The following is a 21312-nucleotide window of genomic DNA, read 5'->3' as shown; positions in this document are numbered from 1 at the left end:
TCTTAGACAGCAAAAGCAGACAAAACCAGAGCCTATACGTCTGGGCTTTCTCAGAGCCATTCATCCTGAGCTGCTGTTCAAAATCCGTATAAAACACAAAGCAGGAGGAAAGAATGATTGAATTGAGTAACCGGTGTCTGATCAACTACATTAGTTAATTACACCATCATTTAATATGTGATCCATGTTCAAAGGTGTTTTTAAATGCACAGCAAACCTAAAAAATAGAAGTTCTTAAATTTTATGTTGTCTGACACATACTACAGACATTGAGAGGAGCTAGAAATAGAAAGGTTTGTTTTAACATTTATGCATTTCTGTACTTGCTAGGCATAAAAATAGAAGTCAAATTGCACAGTCCCGTTAGCTACCAAAATGTAATGTGCAAATAAAGTGCCCAGGAGACCTAATAAAATGCCATAAATGAACTACTGTAAAAAATATCAGACCACACCTATTCAGCAGGATGAATTCAAATGTCTTACAAAGAAATGTATTCTCTTTCCTTTTTATGGAATAAGAACTGTTTTGAGGAAAGAAAGAATGAGTTTCAAAATATACAAAGAAACTTCGGATAATAAGTGAAAACGGTTTGAAGATCAAGTTGAATGCAGAATGCAACTTAATTCCAATATAGACTGGAACAGGATCAAGCAGTGACACAGCATCTACTTTAGAAGATGCACAGGTATTAATATTAAAGCACTGTATTTTCATGCCTAATATTCACTTCTACAAGTATTCATTTCTATAACCAGGGTTCTTCTAGAAATCAAAGAAAGCACAGGCTTGCTGTTTTCTCCCCTGACACTGCTATGTGAACAGTTAGTTGCCACTAAAGTGGAGAAAAAAGCTGGAGATGTCATATATATGTATGTATTTAGGTCTTTGTGTAAGCTCTGCGTATTAGACTAGCCAAATTTGTCTGGAGTCAAACCCACCATACGTACTACGAGGATCACTGCAGGAAACCTGCTACGGAACAAATCCAAACTTGATCAAACATGGCAAGTCAACTACTGATAGACAAATCAAACACATACTACAAAACATATGGTATATGCTGTTTGTACGTGCTCATAGGAACAAGCAGAAGCCGATGCAAAATGATAAGATTATTTGGTTGGGAAAGGATTATCCCTGAGAATAAAACATGCAGAATCACACAAAATTTGTAGATAGTTTTTGTAAAATCTTTTTTCACATTGAAATTTTCAATGAAAAATTTCCATTGACACAGTGAGATGCCAACTGAGAATCTCAAATACAGATATTTTTCGAGCTACAGAACATATATCATACAGGCCCAACCTGGCGGCTTCCTCATCCCACGATCTCAGGTCCTGACCCCTAACAAAAAGGCGGCTCCGTTCATCCTTTAGTTGGGACTTCCAGTGTTAACACCCAATTGCACCAGCCTCTCCTGGACAAAGGTACTTGTCTATAACCAACCCATTTCGTGCATCCGTGTGATAGCAACATGCTCTGGCTACTGCATATCTAGCTAGGACTGAACCAGCAATTTAAAGACAATTTAAATTATTCTCATGCAAAAAATGCTGAAATGAACCACAAATTGCCTTGAAAGAAGGGAAGCAGGGAGTGACTTTTTGTCAAAATTCAAGCAAGACGTAACTCCTTTCTTAATCTAAGATGATGTGTTGGTTTTTTTAAAGACCTACACTGACATTGGAAATAAGAAATGTTCTCTCCACCCAACAGAAATCCAGCCGGGCAGTCCTGACAAACATGAAATATTCTGCTAAAATAAGAAACTAAACAAAAAGGTAACGAGGGCTAAAGTGGCTTAGACAACTTAGCATCACTATCTGGAAAAAAACTTGGCATCCAAATTCACAGCTATATCCGAACAGAGAGAAGACCAGCTCCGTTTGCTACATGGCCCAGAATTTTTTCTTTCTTCCTCTCTCTTCAGACATAAATAGTTCCAGGCTCTTAAATAAATTAGCTCAACTTCGGTTATACGAGCTTTTTCATTTTTTCTCCAAAAGAGGATATAGATGTTTGTTTAAAAATTGTAAATAAAATATAAATGGAGATTTTCCATTGCACAGTGATCCTTTCCAGTAGGTAATGATCAGCACTGTGTCCATTTCCCTTCCTTATCCTATACTTGGGGATCACAGCATTATGATGACTACTTCTCATGGGAAATGGATGGGGAAAAAAAAATGCAATAAGAGGAGGTTTCCCGGTACTTATTCACCGTAAAAGCAAAATAATAATCAGGTTTAAAATGCACAGAAAATAAGTGCAAGAAAATTACTTCCCATTACTTATAATTTTGTTCTTTAAAAAAACTTGCTTTTTGTATGTGTTGTGTGGAACACGTGAATCCTGGAAAGGCTAATTAGTGAAAGGCAACAGTTCTTAAAAGCCCTACAAGCACTTAATACTTGTCTCTATTGGGACTGTTCCTAGGAGCCAAGTGCTGCCTGTCTGGATTCTGTTGCTGCTGGGGTTTTTTGCATCAAGATAGTCACAGTAGTGTAGCTCTAGGATAAAAATACATCATGAACCAACAATATGACAGTGTAAGGAGAAGGTCCACCTTAGCTTCAAACTGTGGCAAGTTATTTTGTATATTCGTGTGGAACATTTTGATTGTGTCTTCAAAGATGTAAAACTAAAGCAGGTCTTAAGTACATCCAGGATGGGATGTGAAGTTTAGCTTTAGGGCACAATTAGCCAAGGGCAGGGGTTTTTCTTCTCAATATTACAGTGATGCTTCACATCCTTCCTGAAACTGGCTGGGGTGAGGTGTCTCTGGCTTTGAATCTTTCTCTAACATGGAGCAGATTATTACTGTTATTATTGATTTATGTCATGCCTGTCTGCTTCCAGCCTCAAAACACTTTACTAGGTTACACTATACATAGGAATCGTTTCACGTCAGCCACCACCGCGCTGTAGCCTTCTCTGGAGGGAAGCTGAAGGGAGCCATTAGGATGGTGCCTGCAACATTAAACAACAATCCAGGAGAGGAAGTAAAGAATACTCTGGCTCCTTAAAGCAATGGCTCAACAGAATGCAGTCACTGAACTGCCATCCAGCTGGGACACCAACGTCAATACCCATTCACCGTGTGTGGTTAAAATTAAATCTCCTAATGAAGTGAGATGGCTTTAGTGGTTAGAGAGTGAGTGCAAAGTATTATTCTCCTGTATTATTATTTGTAAGTTATACAGCTAACAAGGGAAAAGATCACACACAGGAAAATAGCAGACAGTTAGATAATGTTCCAAGCCCTGTTTCTAAATGACATTTGGGCAAATAAAGCCTTGGAAAAATATGTATTAAAAAAAAAAAAAAGATGAGACAGAAAAAAGAAATTGGCAGTTTCTCAATGTTTTTAGGGAACTAAACTAAACTGAACAGAAGTGATGTCAGTTTTTATCCCCTATAATTCAGGTCCAGAGACAAGAACATTATTAGCTTCTGTTAATGAGCAGGTATTCCCTAAACACTGCTGCAAATGCTCCTGAATTTTAATTTGCTTAGAAAAAGAAATGGTAAAGTACTGAGGGGAAAAAAACCCAACCTAACAGCTTATTTTTGTCCCTGAATTAGCAAAATGCTTAGATGTTTTTCTGGATAGGAGGTTTTTATGTCTGACTAAAAAGATCCTCAGACAATGTTATCAAGCTCTCTTTCAGGGCTAGTAATTGCTAGCTGGTTCTAATCATTCTTGCAAGTGATCATTTGAAAGGTTCATTTTATGACCCCTCAAACCGGCACAAAGAATCTCACTCCATAATGTAATAAACAATTCTACAACCAGTGCTTAATTAATTCCCGAAAGTCACCAAAAGGAGCTATTAATGATCTTTCTTTTTATCTAACCATAAATATGCAAGTCTCCTGGGATAAAGGATTTAAAAAGAACATTCGGGCAAAACTAACTGTCAACTTGATAAAGCATAAAATGATCACCAGTGAGGGTAATTCAAAATACGACGGCAATGCTACCTAGGCTGATTAGAACGTTAGGTCAGGTTGGATTAAATTTCTCTGAACGTTGTGCTTCCCAAAAAGAGGACAGAATTGACACGGTGCTAAACAGACTCATCCCAAATGAACGCACAAGACAAAAATACGACAACCTTTAGAACATTATTTTTAAAACTCAATTCTATTTGGAATTCTCTTTAGTGTGAAAATATCAACAATCGTTATAATTAGAGTGTGGACAATATTTCAGGGTTGTTTAAAATATGTGTATTACAGAGAGCAGGCTGAAATTTTCAGGTGAACTTAAGTGTTTTAGGAGGCCCAGTATTGTTTTCACAAGTAAATCAGGCAGTAGGAAGCCCTTAAATGAAATTTAGTTTCCTGGCAACCCAACCCATTGCTGAAAATTAGATTTAGGCTTCTAAAGGTCTTTGATGTTTTTGAAAATCACACTTCCTGCAGCACTGTACAGCTGACTAGGTGTAATACAGTAATTTACCCTTCTACTGAGGCTATCAGGAATGGAATCACTTTGATGGCTTTGTGATGTCTAGGAGGTTGGGTTTTTTTCTTACACTGTAAAAAAAATTCGTACTGGGCATAGCCAGTGATGACTGGAATCTCTAACCAGAAGCAGGGAGAAGAAAGAAAGAGAGAATCTGCCTTTTCCAAAATAAACTGATGCAGTCCTCTGGGTGCTTGTGCCTGATGCCAGTGGAGCCTGTGCACCGGCATGTCCCACCTTCAGAAGAGCTTCATGAGCTATTGCACCTGTGATGGCCTTGGGCTTTCCGAATCTGTCCTGTTGAAGCAATCCCTGTGACACCCACTCATGAAACATGAAATAGACTGCCCCACAACACAGCCATCATGGTTCTTGCTATGTATATGGAAAGCCAGGGCTCAGGTACCTCTCAAATGAGTTTTTAATTATTAATACAAAGAAACAAACACAATAGGAAACATTAAGAGAGACAGAGTGGGAAAAGACTTTAAGACTTTCAGACTCCCCACTTCTTGACTCCCCTGGCTTGGGCAAAGAGGGCCTCAGATCTTCAGAACAGTGCTTTTCAGTCCTTTGACCTGTGGAAGGACTCAAGCTCCCACTGGAAGAAAGAGGCTGTGGATTGCTGCACTTCACACTGAAGAACTTACTGTTCCAAGCATTTTAGAAAACCTGGAAGTTCCTTTAAATATGAAATTTTAAAATTTCTCATTTTTGTTCTAATCTGCAATAAAAGTTTTTTTTTTTTTTAAATGTTGGAATTTCCTGTGGAACAGAAATTCTGTTTTGAATCCATTTCTATTCAACAGCGCTATTCAGATGGAAGCGTTTTCCTATTCATTCCACTTTGCAACTAACTGGTACCACCCCAAATGTATTGCTCTTCCAAGAATGATGTGGCAGCCCTGGAATAGCTAATTAGTTGGCCTGTATGAAGCCTCTGCCAAAAGTTTCAGCTTCCAGAGGCATTCCTTTAAGGAATGGTGGTGTGGGTTTGGCATTTACAAGGATACACATGGTTTCAGAAGACCACAGGCACCAAAAGTTAGCTTGTGTTTTATAACTCATCTCAACCCAGTCATTGAGCCGATGTCCTAACCACAGTAAGTCAAGCAAACTTCTTCAAAGCACTCAGGGAGAAAGCTTTTGGTTAATTTATTTTTCTTTTTTTAATAAAAATTTTGTCTTTGGGGAATCTTTTAAGAAAATTCCACTTCTACAGCTATTAACTGGGGAATAATTAAATTCAAACATTACTAGCAACGTAATATAATGTCTCGTAGATAAATACCTTTGTCACTTAGCCCTCAAATTTCTGTACGTTGTTAAGGTAAATGAAAGATGTCTAAATCCAGTACCTTTATACTTGGTCACCACAGCTGAGTTGACACTCAGAGGTTCTTGGAAGGTGACAGTGAGTGATGTACTGCTTGTTACCATGAGACAGACATTGGTTGGCGCCTCAGGGGCTCCTGGGAGAGAAGAGAAAACATCAGCTCTTCAGCACAACAAATCCTATTCAAACAATGTTTCTGAGTCTTCAAAGAACCCACTGAAAATCACCCTGCAATTGTGAGCTTTGGGTTGTAGGTGTTTGTGTTCTCTGCCTTTTGAGCATTTTAATTAGTGCCCCTGCTAACAATATCCTGCAGACACCATTTGTTTCTATCATGGTTTTTGGCTCCTTTTGGTTAAAAATATCTTCCTGCATATACGTAACCCAATAAAACAGATTCATGCTAATTATGTCAATGAAAAGCCCCTATAAATCTCTTGGGGTGGGTAGGAGGAGAGAGAAAGGATAAACCCACAAAGAGCTAATTAAACCTTTATGGTTTCACTAACTCAAATTTATCCAATAACAGAAAACATTTTCACATTATTGTGATTCAGAAATTGCAAATTCCACAAATGTTTTAGTGTAGTAATTCCAAAATACACTTGTCAGTTGAGATCTAACATCTTCTTTTTTTTTAAATAAAAATAAAAAAGCTTAATTCACCGAATATCAATCAGACTCAATTCAGAAATCTAACACAAAAAGTTATGACTTACTGCTGGGATTGATTTAAAATATCATTATATTAACTGACACTACTGCTGTGTTTCCTGTATTTAGTATCTAATACAAGGAGCACTACATCTGTCTTGAAGAAGTAATCTTAGAATACAATAAATTTGAGAAAATTACTTGTAAGTACATTTATATAAATATGGTTGTAAAAATGTTAATGGCAGTGACTGTATTTCATTGAGTAGGAAGCAGATAAAAGATCTACATGCAAAACAGTTCAGCCCTGTTTACTTCTTTGCATCGGACCAAATTCACGTTTACTTGGGTACAGACTCACTTGTACAATTTTTTAAAGTGACCCAATCTGTGACTGTGCTGATGAAATGTTAAATGTGGATGCCAAAATTAAGATTAAGTTTTCAGAATTTTTATGTGTAAAATTAAATTCCATTGTTTGATCAAATGCTTAGAAAAACCCCAGTCTTTTAAAACAGATTTATTTTTTTTTTTAAATCAAATTACAACTGAAAAAAGGCTGGTGTCCCCATCCCTTTTCCTCCCTATTCATATACTCTTTTCTAATCATCCTATTTTAAACTCTGAGCACATTAAATGATATCCAGGAGTAAATGTGAAGAGAAATAAGCAGGATAATCATTAGATCCTGAACCAAGCATTTGGAGGTCTCATCAGTTTTATGCAGCCCATTCCTAAAGGAGCTGTGTGCTTCTTGCTCGCAGATAGTTGGTCCTCTATTGTTCTAACATCAATTTCCTTCTTATTCCTGGGAAAGCCATTTAGTCCTATGCCTCGGTTTCCCCACCCTAACATTCGTCTGCTTCACAGCAGTGCGGTGAGGATCAATTAGTGACAGCATCTTTGCTCAACAAAGGCAGAGTGTTCTCAGTTGAAGAGTTCTTGTCTTGAATTTTGCAACTACTTTCTTCTACTTACTGGCATGCTCGTAGCCTGCCTTCATGCGCTTGTATAGCCTGTATCTCCATTCCCATGCTTTTAGTTGCTTCTCTTTTTCTGTGTTGTCTGTACCGTGGCCATCATTCATCAATTGTGCAGACAATTCAGTAACTCGCTGCTGTGCTTCCTGGACCAATGTACTCAGATGCACTGACCTGCTTTCCATGTTAACAACTACCAAGAAAAGGGAAAAGTAAGTAATTGCTTAGTGGACTTCTGTGACAAAATTCTGGCCTTACTCATTCTGGTATAACACGTGTAAAGTCAAGTCCTTGAACACTCCACCTTCCAGCAGTTACCTTGTCATCAAGTGGATTAGGGCATGCCAATTTATACCACTTAAGGATGTGGCCACTTATGAATTAATAAATTGAGTAAATTTTATCTTCCAGTGTATCTCATATACTTAAAAGTATCTTAATTAGACTGAAATTGCCTATATGTTTTAAGTTGGTGGAATATTAAAAGCAAACTAAAATAATAAAGCATATGGTTTCTATCCAACCCCTACTTTGCCATAATACCATAAGATTTCATACAAAAAAAGAAGGTTGCACTGGTTATAAATACATACAATATATAAATCTCTACAAGCAGGGAGAGATCGAATTGGCAAACTGAAGAATGAGAGTTTTGTGCTTAAGGGCCATGGCTGGTATAGAAAGGATCTCTTTCCAGGTTTTCTTTGTGCCTCAGTTTTGCCCGTGTAAGGTCTGATTAGTCCTCTGCCAGACTGGGCAGATAGCGAGCAGTTTACACATGGAGATTTTGGTTTTCTTCAGTGCCCAGAATAATTTTAATTTGACGTTTATCAGTTCATATTGCCTGTATGAACTTCTGTGTGCTACATAAAGGTGAAAATGAAGATCCCATAGCTTACAAACTAAAACAGGTTTGATTTTAGCCCGAGTCTTTAGCACAAGACTACCCTAAATCAGCCCCTTGATTATACAGTGAAATGTGGTGAATCAAACCCTATTTTCAGGATTGCTCTTAGCCTGAAATTGTTCTAACTATTTGCAGTTTAGAAAATAGAATTTGTAAAGGTGTTTAATCTGAAAAGAAATGCAACCACTGATCTAGAATTCAATATGCAGGGAACAGTGTACAAGAGAAGGAATTCTGAAATCATAGAAAATAACTTTTCTCTGGTGTCAGGTATTTTTTCAGAAGAGCTCTGAGATAATCTTAATTTAAAAGGCCCCTGTTTACTGAAAACACTGCTCTAGCACAACCAGCGGCTCTTAGCAATGATGGGGAGTTGCTGTATGGGCATAACCAGGGTCTTGGTTTCCCTAAGGTTTTTACAAGAACAGCATGAACCTTGCACAGGATGCACTGGTCACTCACTTGAATAAGCCAGGAGTAAATGACATTTCTGAAAACATCGAACTGTACCATATAAAGGACCAAGACTGACATGTTTTTGACATCAAAACACCACATGAGTGAAGATACCTGTGCAAATGAATGTGTTATTCCTAAACTGGAATCATAGGATTATGGGACAAATCAGATTGGGAAGGACCTTCTCTAGTCCAACCTTCTTGTTCAAAACAGGGTCAGCTATGAGGTCAGACCAAGTTACTGAGGGCATTACCCAGCCTGGGTTTGAAAACTTCCCAGGATGGAGGCTTTACAACTACTCTGTGCAACCTGTTCCACTGCTTTACTGTCCTTATGGTGAAAAAGATGTTTGTTTTATCCAGTGTGAACCTCTTAACTTTTGCCCTCTGTCATGACAATATCGCAATCAAAGTTTAGCAGAGTTTAAGAATAACCCTACATACTACTGTGAAAAGTGCCATGGGATCTTTAAAGCCACAGGAAGAGAGCAAAGAATTACCCAACGCTTCTGACATCCAAAAGGTTGGTTTTGGAGAATGTTTGTCTCTAAGACTTTGCTTTCAGAAGCTGGCTTTAAGCCATCCTTCTTGAAGTTTGATCATTCTTCATATGGACATCAGAGACATATGGCCAAGCTTACTGGAATCTGCTGGTATCCTCAAACTGCCTGTTTACTGGGAGGCCAGAGGTGATACAGTTTCCTGGATCCATGCCTACAATAAGCATGCAACACATCTGATTGACAGCACAACAGGACTGAGAAAGGAGACTTTATGTGCCAGAACTTCAGGTGATTGAGAACTGGCATTAGTTCAAGTTCTCACTAAGGAGCTGGCTCTATCTGTTTAATCAAGATTTTGATGCACAGTTGTCAGGTCTTGGAAATGTGTCGAATCAACCACTGGAAATTTTAATCTTATTTTCATTTGAGTTCACATGAACAAGTCAAGCCAAACCATGAGTATGTAATGAATAGGTGTTACTGAGAAAACAACACAGTGGACCTTGCCTTAAATTAATATTTTAAATGCTGTACTACTCTCTGATCTTACTTACTTTGTGTTTAAGAGATGTTGGGTTCCTGTTAAGATTTTTACAGTCTGAGCTCCATGTGGAAATGAAGATCATAGTTTTACTTTCTATTGCTTTATCTGCCGTTCTTCCTATTCCAGGCAGAAATCCAGGAGATACAGATGGAAGCTATCTGTTCTCCAGAACCTCTTTTTTACAGCATCAGGTTAGGGACTATAATGAGATTTCAGCTGGATCACTAGGGCTAACATAGTGGAAGAGCAAGAGTTTTCTCTGTAGGAAGCTTTCTGTGTGCACTTGGAATGGGGAATTCGTCTACCTTGCAATCTTCCAGATCTGTGCATCTGTCCTATGCACTTCCAGTGAGATTAAGAGATGCTTGTGCCCTGTCCCAAAATTGGGGTGAGTCAGAATTTTACCTTGAAATCCCCTCCCCTCCCACTCAGCCTGGGGAAGTCTTGCTCAACTGCCCACCAGAGAGAAATGAAAATGCTCCCGCTGGGTTCTGGATCATGTTCTCGGAGCCCTGAGATCATAGAAACAGAATGGATTTCATTCTGACAGGGTTGGTCAAGTACAGAAAGCAAAGCAGAAGGACTAGAGAAAATAGAAAGTGACTGCTATCAGTTCCACAAGAATGAAGCCACGTACAAAGATGCTGTGAACCTTTGTTTTGAGTGCTGAAAATAACTTTTTGCATTTTGCGCTCAAGTAGCAACTGTAAACCCTTAAGGTAAAAAACCCCAAAACAAACAATCATTTGCTTTTTATTGAGAATGCTTCATCCATTATTTCAATCCGAAAAACTAAAAATCAAGATAAGTGAAGTGGAAATTTGGTGGGTATATTTTGAAATGGAAATGAGGTGGTTATATATTCATATTCTCTGTGTTCATAGGCATGTTTGCATTAATTACAGGAAATGAATACTAATTTATGATTGCCCCTGCTCGCCATCAGACTGCATTTATTTACAGATGAGGTCAATGAAAAATTAGTTTAGTCTTTTTTACTGCTGTTTAGAACACTCAAGACTGTGTTTTCCTCTAGATTTGTCATGGTTAATGAATGTTGCTTCAGCAGTCAATCATGTACTCTAAATGCTGTCACACTTTTTTTTAAAGCCTCAGTCATGAACCATGACAGAAAAATAAACAAATAAATATAAAACTAAAAAACTCTTTTCACTGAGCAGCTACACTATGAAAAAATCTCCAGGGAAGGTTAAAGGAGGCCAGAATAAATGATAATATAAGTGCTGTGGACATAGAAAAGCAATAAAGGTGTACCAACACTGAGGGTCTGGCAAAAAAACTCAACACACACACGCACATGCACACACACTCTCCAGTGAAAAAACTGGCAATGTTAGTAGCCTCAAGGTGCAATTTCCTGGAGCACTGAGATTGACATGCCAGCACTAAATGTTGTTAATTTAACTAACTTCAAATTAATGGCAGAGTCTGCAGTGGCCGGACCCCTCAAACACAGTCTCATTATAGCCTTGCTGGGAATGTCCTAAATATAGGCATTGACAGTTTAAAACAAATTCACATACATTGGTGTATTTTTAGACACAAGTAAGGCGTCAGAGTTTGTGTCACGGTATATGGTTGATTAATTGGGTTGGTAAGTCACCCTCTAACCCACAAATTGTGCATAAAAATGCCCATGAAGGAATACAAAGAATAGTTTTATAACTACAATATGTAGTTATAAGCAATATTAGTATTCCAGTAAAGTGAGAAGGTCTGTTTTGTGCTTAGATTTTCTTCGGTTCTGTAGAACTTTGAAATTCTCTTTTAAGTGGGATTTTAGGCCATTTGAAGACTAGGTGTGAGGAGTCTGTGGTAATGGAAATGATAGATTTCAACACAACCTGTCTCCTGAAGGCAGCATAGCCAAAATCAAAAGGATAATCAAAATAAACCAATGTCTAGACAACCCATCGTCCTTTCATTTTTGATGACAAACACCGTATTTCAGACCGTGATCTTTGAATCACTCACTCAGTTCCTGTTTCCATGTTTTTTAAGATTTTTTCTCAGTATTGATATTAACTCAGCTGCCCCAGTGTTAATCCCATTAGAAGCTCAACCTGATTTGTCAGGTGTGTATCTGACATAGAGAACTAAAAAGATCTACTGAGGACACATTCAACAAGCAGATAATGCTGCAAATGTCCTCCAGCACTGTGGTACTATTGCTGGTATAATCATCTTTATGATAAAACCAGTTGATTTTTGTGTGTAATGTAATTAATTTCCCAAAACAGCAGCAAACCTAATCTCCTACAGACAATTCTCTAAGTCAATTTAATTTGTGTTCTTTACTTACAGTGTGGGCTTTCCTTTGCCCCAACGTGTAGAAGGGTCCTAGCAATAGGGATGTTGTTTGTCAGAACAGCAATATCCAAAGGAGTTAGTCCCTCACTGTTTGGTGTGTTCAGGTCCAGTTCCTCCAGTGTGTACTGATAAAGAAGAATCTGAACAGCATCCAGATCTTGCTGTTCTACAGCCTCAAACATAGCTTCATTGCACTGGAAATTCTGTGTATCAAGAAAAACAGAAATTCAGTAAAACTCTTCAAATGTCAGTGTTTTGAAAATAAATTCAGAAAACTTTTCTTTTGTGAGATTGCTAGAAAATATTGATCCTTCAGCCCCAGCTTATGTTCAGTTAGAAACTCTTTGCAGCAGTTAGAAATTGTTTGCAGCAAAATTGAGCTTGGTCTACCTCTGCACTTGTGTGCTTGAACTTCAGGTCAGTGGGAAGATTCAAGTGAGATTCAAACCCATACAAACCAAACCTATACTTATTTAGACATCTGTTCTGTAATCAAGCTATATGAGCAATATTGTGTGTTTTCAGTGTGAAACTGGATGAAAGACTATGACTTTGGCAGAGTCTTAGACTACTGTTTTTCAAACTCAAAAGTTAAAGTGAAAATCTACAAACTCAGGTGATCAAAATCCAAATCAAACAAGCTATTCTGCAGAAAAACCTTCACAGCTCCAGTGGGAGCTAGTAACAGGTACTGTTCATTCAAACACTTCAGTCATTTCTAGGTGCTTATATTTTTGCATTTAACTTGTAATTAGAAACAGCTTTGAAATGTATAGTCCTTAAATAAAGAAGTAGAAATGAGACTGAGAAAACTGACTGTCCAGTGTGTATGTCCAAGGAAGTCATGTGTCTGAACAGCAGAGAACACGAGCAGCCAAACCCAAGAACATACACGGCACCAACTCTCAAGCAGGGAGAACCACCGAGCCTTTTCCTTCCCAGTGTCAATGAGAAAAAAGGATGGTACAATACAACAAAACCTATTGTTTCTTAATTGAGCTGGGGAGAAGCAGGTGCTGGAGAGTAGCATCGCCTGCAGGTTTCTCTTATGAAAACATCCTTCTGGAGCCTACAGTAATGACACGTTATTTGCCAAGACTCTTTAAATTCCCTCCCAGTGTCCCATTGCCGTAATTACCCAATAGGTTTTTTTCCCTCTTAAGAATGAATTAGCAGAAGCAAGAGTCCCAGCTAAGCAAGGAGGGCTCAGCATGTGGTCACATAACAGAACTGAAATCTACGTAGACGTATCGTGCCAATGGGCATACTAAAGAAACGCATACATAAGAGAGCAAGCCATCCAGATACAGGATGTAAACAAGCTCCCTGTGGCCTGGAATCCACATGGAGGAAACACAGAGGAAATTCTTATATAAGAATGTATTCTTTATGACATGAAATAAATATTGAATTGAAACCCTCTTCTACTGTGATGATTAAAAATTAATATTTCAGCCACATCAAAACTTAATTTTCTTTTTTAAATTGATGTAGTTTTATTTGGCATATCCCTGCCCGAGTTTTGCTTTCAGTGAAACAGTTTCAGAAAGAGCGCTGATCTGCTGCAACATCTTTTGTCTCCTCCTAAAATGCATACACTAATGGTTTGCAAGCAGTTCTGAAAACAAGTCCACACCTCCAACTTGGAATCTGATCAGTTCTACAGGTTTTTTTCAGTTGTGCTTGTAGTTAATAGTGTCTCCAGAAATTCTCAGGCCTGACAGAGATCTTCTGGTCTATTGTTTTGCACGTGAAGAATTGGTACCACACTAAGAACTTGCAAAGATAATGTTATCTTAAAGTTTTAATTTGGACCTTACCTATGCTGAATATTAGAGATCAGCAGAATAAGAAGAGAGATGTTCATAAGATCTTTACCCAAAATTGTCAATGTAGAGAAATGAGATACTTATCTTAGATGACTATCTAAGGATGAGATGACCTATGCAGCAATGAAGCAAATCTGGGAGAGTAGTGCTGACTTGGGCATCTACCTTTCAGACACTTAAGTACAAAAGAGAGAAATATTTCTTCTGTAGATTTCCACACAGAATAAAATATGCTACCTAAAGAAGTGCATCATCAAAATGGGTCTCTCTCAAATTCTTTTTTTCAGATTCTTCTCTAGATTGTAAGATTCAGATTTAATTTCATTATCAAATACTTAGATCATGGTTCAGTGCTAGGTGTAAGAGAAAAATCTCAGAAAAAGAAAGAGCTGAGTGGTAAGCAGCTAGATTTATCATTCTTTATCCACCCCTCTGTTCAAGGCAAAAAATTGTCTATAAGGACATATACTGTCATTAGAGAGGGCACGTCTCCAGAAAATTTTAGAAAAGAGGCCAGCACATATTTCTCTTGCTATAAGGTAAAACTTAAAAATGACAGAAATTTTTACTGCAATGCAGCAATATTTCTTTTCATTCCAGTAGCTCCACACATCTGCTGTCTTGCTTATATAACACCTTACCATCCTGAAATCAGAGATCTTACTCTTATTCTGGTGTTTTGCCCCTACCCTGAAGGGATGAAGTGCTCTGGCTAGAAATTAAAGGAATTTTAATTATAATTACAAAATATTTTAATTAATGGTATGATTCTGATACATGCTATATGTTATCAACGCCCACTAAAGTCAATGATATGCATTTGACAGCTGTGTGTCACTGTACTGTGTACTCAAAAGTAACACAAATACACCAGGGAAGTTCCACCTAGAGGAAAAAAAAAAGCTGCGCCCCTTCACTCTTTGAAACTTATTTGTGAATATAGAACTGTGAACCGACAGACTGGTTTTTCATATAAATTATTAGAAATTAGAAATGCAAAATACATTCATCAATTCTCCAAATACATATATATCAACACTCCAAAAAGCATTAATTTCATCACAATTTACACCCTTTTCAAATTCTTTTTCTACTGATTTTGGAACTTCCTCTATGCTGTTGTTTACGGAAATAAAGGCTAATTATGCTTAGAACCATCTGCAATTTGATCCAGTCAGAAAACAAGCAAGATCATATTACTATTGTAACTGATCACAGCTAGGAAAATGTACTTATTTAACAGTAAATTCATAAAGAGCTTACTACAAAGGGAATTGGTTGAAGTAAACTGAATGACTACATTAGTTTCCATTTCTTTTAGTTAAGTTCATTTTAGGAGACACTGGCTAACACTCTGAGAGCAGAACAAACAGGTGCGGCTGATGATATTACTTGTGGTGCTCACTTAGGACAGGAACGTAGGTATTTCTCTGTTCACATTTGTGGCACTGGGTACATATATGGTTTTCTCCTTTTTTGAAATCAGAATAGTCATTATCTTTTAATTAACTTTATGTATGTGCATAAAAGTTAAACGAGTTAGCATTTGTAGAGTGCTTCCCTAAGTGCTCAATACCGTTATTTGGCTTTAATTCCAGTTTCATGTGAAACTCAATAAATCTTGTACCACGTCTCAGGAGTTTCTTGTGTTACATAAAACAAAAAAAATCCCTGTTACATAATAAAAAAAAATGATGGCTAACCTCAGTATTACAGCTGAAAGTAACCCAATGACGTGGCTGACAAAAGCATTTTCAAATATATATAGACACACTTTTAGAACAGATTTTACCTACCTGAATGATTATTGTAGAATTATTTTTAAAACTTTGATTGAGTTGTTATTTTTGGATTCAGTTATCAAGATTTAGACCTGCCCAGACGCCTTTGAAAATGCATCTTTAGATTTTTGCTTGCCAAATGAAATACCTAAAGTATTTGTGAAATTTTGGCCTTAAGTAAGCTGCTGAACAGAATCTAAGCACATGCTTAAGTTAATTCCTCATAAACACTCTTGCCAGCTAATCTGTTGGCAAAAATGTTTCGCCAAAAGGAAAAAAATAAAAGCAAATTTCTATTTCTTCATTTCATTAGAAATCTGATTGAAAAAGCTGCACTGATTTAAACGAGAAACAGAGCACGAATTTTATAAGCTACTTCATCCAATCCAAACAATTATGAGACCAAATTGCAAATATCAGGTTTTCCAAATGAACAATTCAGACACAAGCAATGGGCTGAAATATGTTGGCAGGTCTCGTAACTTCAAAGAGCGCAAAAACATGGGAACTGTGATATGGCCTTTCTAATTGGGCACGTATGCATCCCTCATTCACCTAGCAGTGCGCATCTAACCATGCTATATCCATTCCAGTCAAAAAATATCCCGGTGAGACAGCAAAATATCTACCCCATTTTCGGCCACAGCTGTCAATTGCCCTGTTTGGAAGTCTGCATTGAGCCCAGCTCTCCAAGGCCAGAAAAACATTCTACACACCTGAGCAACTTTTCCTCAACTATTTGCTTTCGCACAGAAAACAGAAATATATTTGAAGATTATATAGTTTTCTGCAAAAAGCTGATCGTATTCTATGTAAAAGACACTCTAGTATCGCAGCGTTATTTAGATGTCTGCAGCCCAGGGGTAAGAAATTCAAATAGTATCTTTAGACCCATGTGCTCAATTTTAGTCCAGCTGGTATCGTCACAAATACTAACAAAAGCCCTCTGATTTCTGCCTTCATTTACATTTACTAGATAACTTTCTTCGGCTCTGGAAAGACAAACCCATAGAATTCAAAGAGAAACTGAATCACATTCACAAGCGATCAGGTAAAGTTTAGGGGCAGTTTTTACATTGCTTTTTCCTTGACTCAGTCCTGTAGCCTCTCATCATTAGCTAGACAGCTGTGCTATGTGATTAATTTATTTAGGTGTTACTCTGATGCACAAATGTATATAGTGAAAAGGACTACAGTATTGCTTTGCAGTAAGTAATAACCATGTTCCAGTAAGTGATTCAGTGCTGGAGTGTTTAGAAACGCAATCTTATGTAGCTTAATTAAAATGAAGTGCCCCTTTCAAGATATTTGCTCTAGGTTTGACTGAAAAAGTCCACTATGTGCTACTGGAGTTGGAAAAAATGTTAAAGTAGTTTCTGCAAAGACTTGTTTTGATAAACATGAGTTCAAGAATAAAGCTATTTTGGGACATAGCTATGTCTGCAGCAAGACAACAATTTACTGAATGGAAAGTGTTGCACAGCGAGAGAGAATGGAAAGAAAACTCTTCACTAGCCAAAGCTGAAAGAAAACAAATTCTAACAAATGTTGTTCACTTGTCTGGAGACGTGATTTTAATCATTGACTTAGCTCTGTAGCACAGAAACTCCATGAGTAGAAAATACACCAGCTAGCAGCTTGACCTGCAATATTTCCACCCCTTCACTGATGCTTTCTTCACTATTTATTTCTAGGGAAAACAATGGGCAGAATGGATAGAATGGGATCTGAAGCCTTTTGTGTTCAGTGGGAGCCTCTTCACTGACTATTGTGGGCGCACAAAAAGCTATGTCACTCCCATGACAGCGTGGTGGGTTAACGCAAGTAAGTCTATATCCCATTAAACCACGATCCACATCACAACGTAAAATTGATTCTCCTAATTATGATTACTGATTGAGTAGGCACTCCCACCACCTGACAGGTCTGAACTGAAAAGGGAGAGAAGTGAGACTGTGAGTATCCAGCTCTGTGGACAGCAGAGGACTTGAGCCTCAGAAGCAGCACACTGCGCCTCAGTCTTGGGCTATGCTCATTTGCCATTTTTTTCTCGTAAGTTAAGTGTGACAGAAGACCCCATATTTGAAGGAATATGTAAATATGAAGCATATATTTGGATAAACACTGGTCAGAAGATAGGCTAACAGAGTGGCATTCGTTCAGTCTGCCTGTCAGTCTGCTCTGGCATGGTCCCCAGCACTACTTTATCCTCCTGTCTTTCACTCGCTTAGTCACACAGGAGCTTGCACTTGAGAAGAAAAAGGCAAGAGAAGATAGTAGCTAAAAAAATCATCTAAAGAATATTTTCCCACAGTTCATACTTACAGGCCCAAATTCAAGTGATCCCTACAAACTGAAAGCATTCGGAAACCCACTGCTTCAAAAGCACAGCTGTTGGCTACTATAGAAAGGCTGGTCTCCAGCTATCAAGCCCTGTTGGAGTTTCAGGCTTCTCCTTCTGTAAAACAAAATCTCTTGGCTCTGGCAGGGCAGAGAGGAAGGAGCCATGATCCCCTGCTGCCCTCAGGTCAGTGTTTCTTCACAGGAGAGAGACAACAGTCTCTTGACTTTCCAGTGCACTAGAGCTGCATTTCAGCTTAGCTCTTCCATGGGGCCTCTGACTTCGAGAAAGGAATGATCCAAGGGGATAGCATCATTGAATTGATTTTAAAATTATTTTTAATTCTTGCATTAATTCATGTAATTTGTCTCATACATAACAAAGATTTGTGAGTGTTAAAGGATCCTAGAGCATGCTTTTTCTTCTTACAAAATGTAATATTTTTATTATCTGCCCCAACCATATTCGAAGTTTAGTCCTGCACTGCCCTAAGCATCAGGTTCCAAGAGGTGTCTCTCAGTGCATTCACAGACACTGCCATAAGTCATTGCTCTTCAGAAGTAGACAAGAACTCTTTTCCTCAAAATAATTCAGAGGAGTTGAAGGATGTGTCTGTTCTTCCTACTTATGAAAAAGGGGAATTTACTTTGTTTTGGCAATATCAACAGCAGGTTCATCTTCCTCCAGCAAATACAAAAGATTTTGTTGGGCACTGAACTTACAGTGTGCTGTTATTTCAGGGACACAGCCTGTTCTTCAAAATGTATGTGCTGGAGGTTGTGTAACTTCACCAGCCCTGGTATAAATAGGAGCACTTGTGAGTGTTAAGTGCTCATATGCTTTCCTGCACTGGCACCAGAGTGCTCGGCTGCGTTCTGCGACTAGGGTAGGGTACCCAGGCCAGACTGCTTCATGTGTGGTCTCCTGTTTCCACAGCCTTATCTAGTGACCATCACCAGAGTCTGAAAAACTTTGCATTTACCTGTCACAGCATATAAGTTCCACTTGCTCTGTTGTTTGGGAAAACAGGAACTTCTGTTAAAGTTATCTTCAGTTTTCTCAAAATACTTTTTCTTCTTTTCTTGTAAGAGAAACATTTGTGTGCATATATTTAATCCACATTTTGTCACATTAATGCCAAGTTAAGACCTTACTCCTAAAATAAAGCATCATCACTCAAGAAAGGTAGATTTTCTCTAGCCTTCAAGAAGGTCACACTTTAATTCAACACCGGATCATAAATGGTAAGCCTGGGAAGAACATATAGCATTGGTCTGGGAACAGACAAAGTGAGATGATGAAAATTGTACAGATTAAAAGCAAACCAATTATAGAGATTAATAGGACAGTACATTAGCAATTTGATAAATATCAAGTAATTACCATTGAGGTCTTACGGAGACTGAGCCGGTCAGATCGAGCTCTGAAATACGCTTCGTCAAAGGATGTATGACTCCCCTTAAGCTTCTCTGACAGGTTCCGATATAACCGCTTTGCAGCATTTGGAGAGGATGGCATGCTGTTCTTTTTAGTCTGGAGGAGACTTAAGTTATGCATTTGCTGTGTCATTTTCAGCTAGGAGTTTCTAGAAGAAAAACAACAGCTGTTGAACAAGGTTTTGCTACACTAACAGCATTGATCAGAACCGTATCATTGAAATGCCAGATTTCTATGGCAAAAATCACTTTCACACAGACAGTTTTTGCACACTCAGAAGCACGTTTTTGGGCTTTTTCAAAGGCAAATTGCTCTTTATGGAATTAGTCCCATGGATATCTATGGGGAGGGAGAATTAAGGATGGAAAAATAAACCAGACCACTTCAGAACCATTTGCTAATTTGTATAAGAAGGGGTTTCATTTAATGAAGGAAATGGCCTTTTGACAAAGTGAATTCTAGTAATACAGGTATCAGAAAAAATGACACACAAATGTAAGTGTCACTATACAATCTGGATAACATCATCTGCTTTTTGTCAGTACAATGGTTTCTCAAAATAGAACTGAAGCAATTGAGAGGAAAAAATCTAACTGATTACAGAACACAATTCAAGACTGAATTTAATTGGTCAAGTCACTTAAGGGTGATACAAGCACAACAGTGGCAAGACAGGTGCTTTATTTCCCACATTATTGTCTGTTAGCAAACTGTGTGCTCCAAAAGCACGTGACATTTTCAGTTGGGTGGGTGGATTCTCTTTCTCTAGAGACCCAAAGCAGCATTTCTCACTCAGGAAGTATGGCGGGATTCAAGATACTTCTCCATCTCTGAACCCATCACAAGCTACTACAGAAATAATGCTTGAACTTACCTGTAATTTGCATCACATGCTGACATGTTATCATCCAAGTGAAAGCCCATCGCTACAGATAATGTTCTTTTGTTAGAGTTTTGAGGAGCATTTGGCAGGGAGGGAACCTGCTCTGTGACCAAGACTCCTAAGGCACTAAGTTTTAGCAAATAACAGCCGAAACACAGAAAACCTGTTTAGGCTCTGTTATAGGCATAATAAGGCATATGTGCATTTTTAGTTTAAACTACCTATGGCCAACTAGTGTCCAGGTTATTGCAAACGAAGACCTTATACTCTATGCTTTACAGTTAAAATAATGTGTGATTCTAACTGTTGCTGTTTAGTTTCATACGGAGTAGTTTCTTCCCTCAGATAGTGGGCAGGCACTGGTTTTGTCTATATGTTGTATAACTTTATCCTGCTCTGTGTTTGCCCTGTCCATTTAGACTACAAACTCTTCCAGGAGGGACTGCCTCCTCTCCCTAAGAGTGCCTAGTCTAATAAGATTTCCATATTATCTCATAATTAATATTTTTTATGCTCTAGGATTACAGTAATTTTTCCATATTAGGAAAAATTGAATTAACATTTAACTCTCTGGAAATACTTCTTGTGGGAATAGTTTTGCTTTTCTGAAGGGAAACTAAGAATCAGATTTGACTCAACTGCAACAGGAAACCACCCCCAGCGATCTTTGTAAGTGAAAAGGTGACAAAAATGCACAATTTCTTCACATTTCCTTTTTCCCTCCCAACAGTGCATACACATTTATAAGATAGAATGTCCCTCTATAAGACCTTGCAGTTGTAATAGTAATTCTGGCTCCACTTTCAGACTATCTTTCAGACTATCTTTTCCTGGAAATAAGCTTTAGACTC

The 21312-nt window shown here is 38.0% G+C and overlaps 1 protein-coding gene across 4 annotated transcripts in view; it reads right to left on the bottom strand.

Moving 5' to 3' along the window:
* ANKFN1 (ankyrin repeat and fibronectin type III domain containing 1) overlaps positions 1-21312 on the bottom strand; it is a 136869-nt gene that overhangs the window by 50178 nt on the left and 65379 nt on the right. For 3 of the 4 annotated variants that reach the window (XM_074607752.1, XM_074607751.1, XM_074607754.1), the window contains exons 3-6: positions 19525-19726; positions 12183-12393; positions 7446-7640; positions 5836-5949 (exon numbers count right to left, since the gene is read on the bottom strand). In XM_074607752.1, the coding sequence (XP_074463853.1) occupies positions 5836-5949; positions 7446-7640; positions 12183-12393; positions 19525-19710 (706 nt within the window). In that variant the 5' untranslated portion in view covers positions 19711-19726. The remainder of the gene's footprint in view (positions 1-5835; positions 5950-7445; positions 7641-12182; positions 12394-19524; positions 19727-21312) is intronic. The other variant, XM_074607753.1, reaches the window with a different exon arrangement.

This window comes from Larus michahellis, chromosome 14, assembly GCF_964199755.1.
Source record: "Larus michahellis chromosome 14, bLarMic1.1, whole genome shotgun sequence".
In the NCBI taxonomy this organism is placed as follows: Eukaryota; Metazoa; Chordata; class Aves; order Charadriiformes; family Laridae; genus Larus; species Larus michahellis.
Note: the sequence above shows the minus strand (reverse complement) of the source record. Positions and strands in the feature narration are given on the sequence as shown.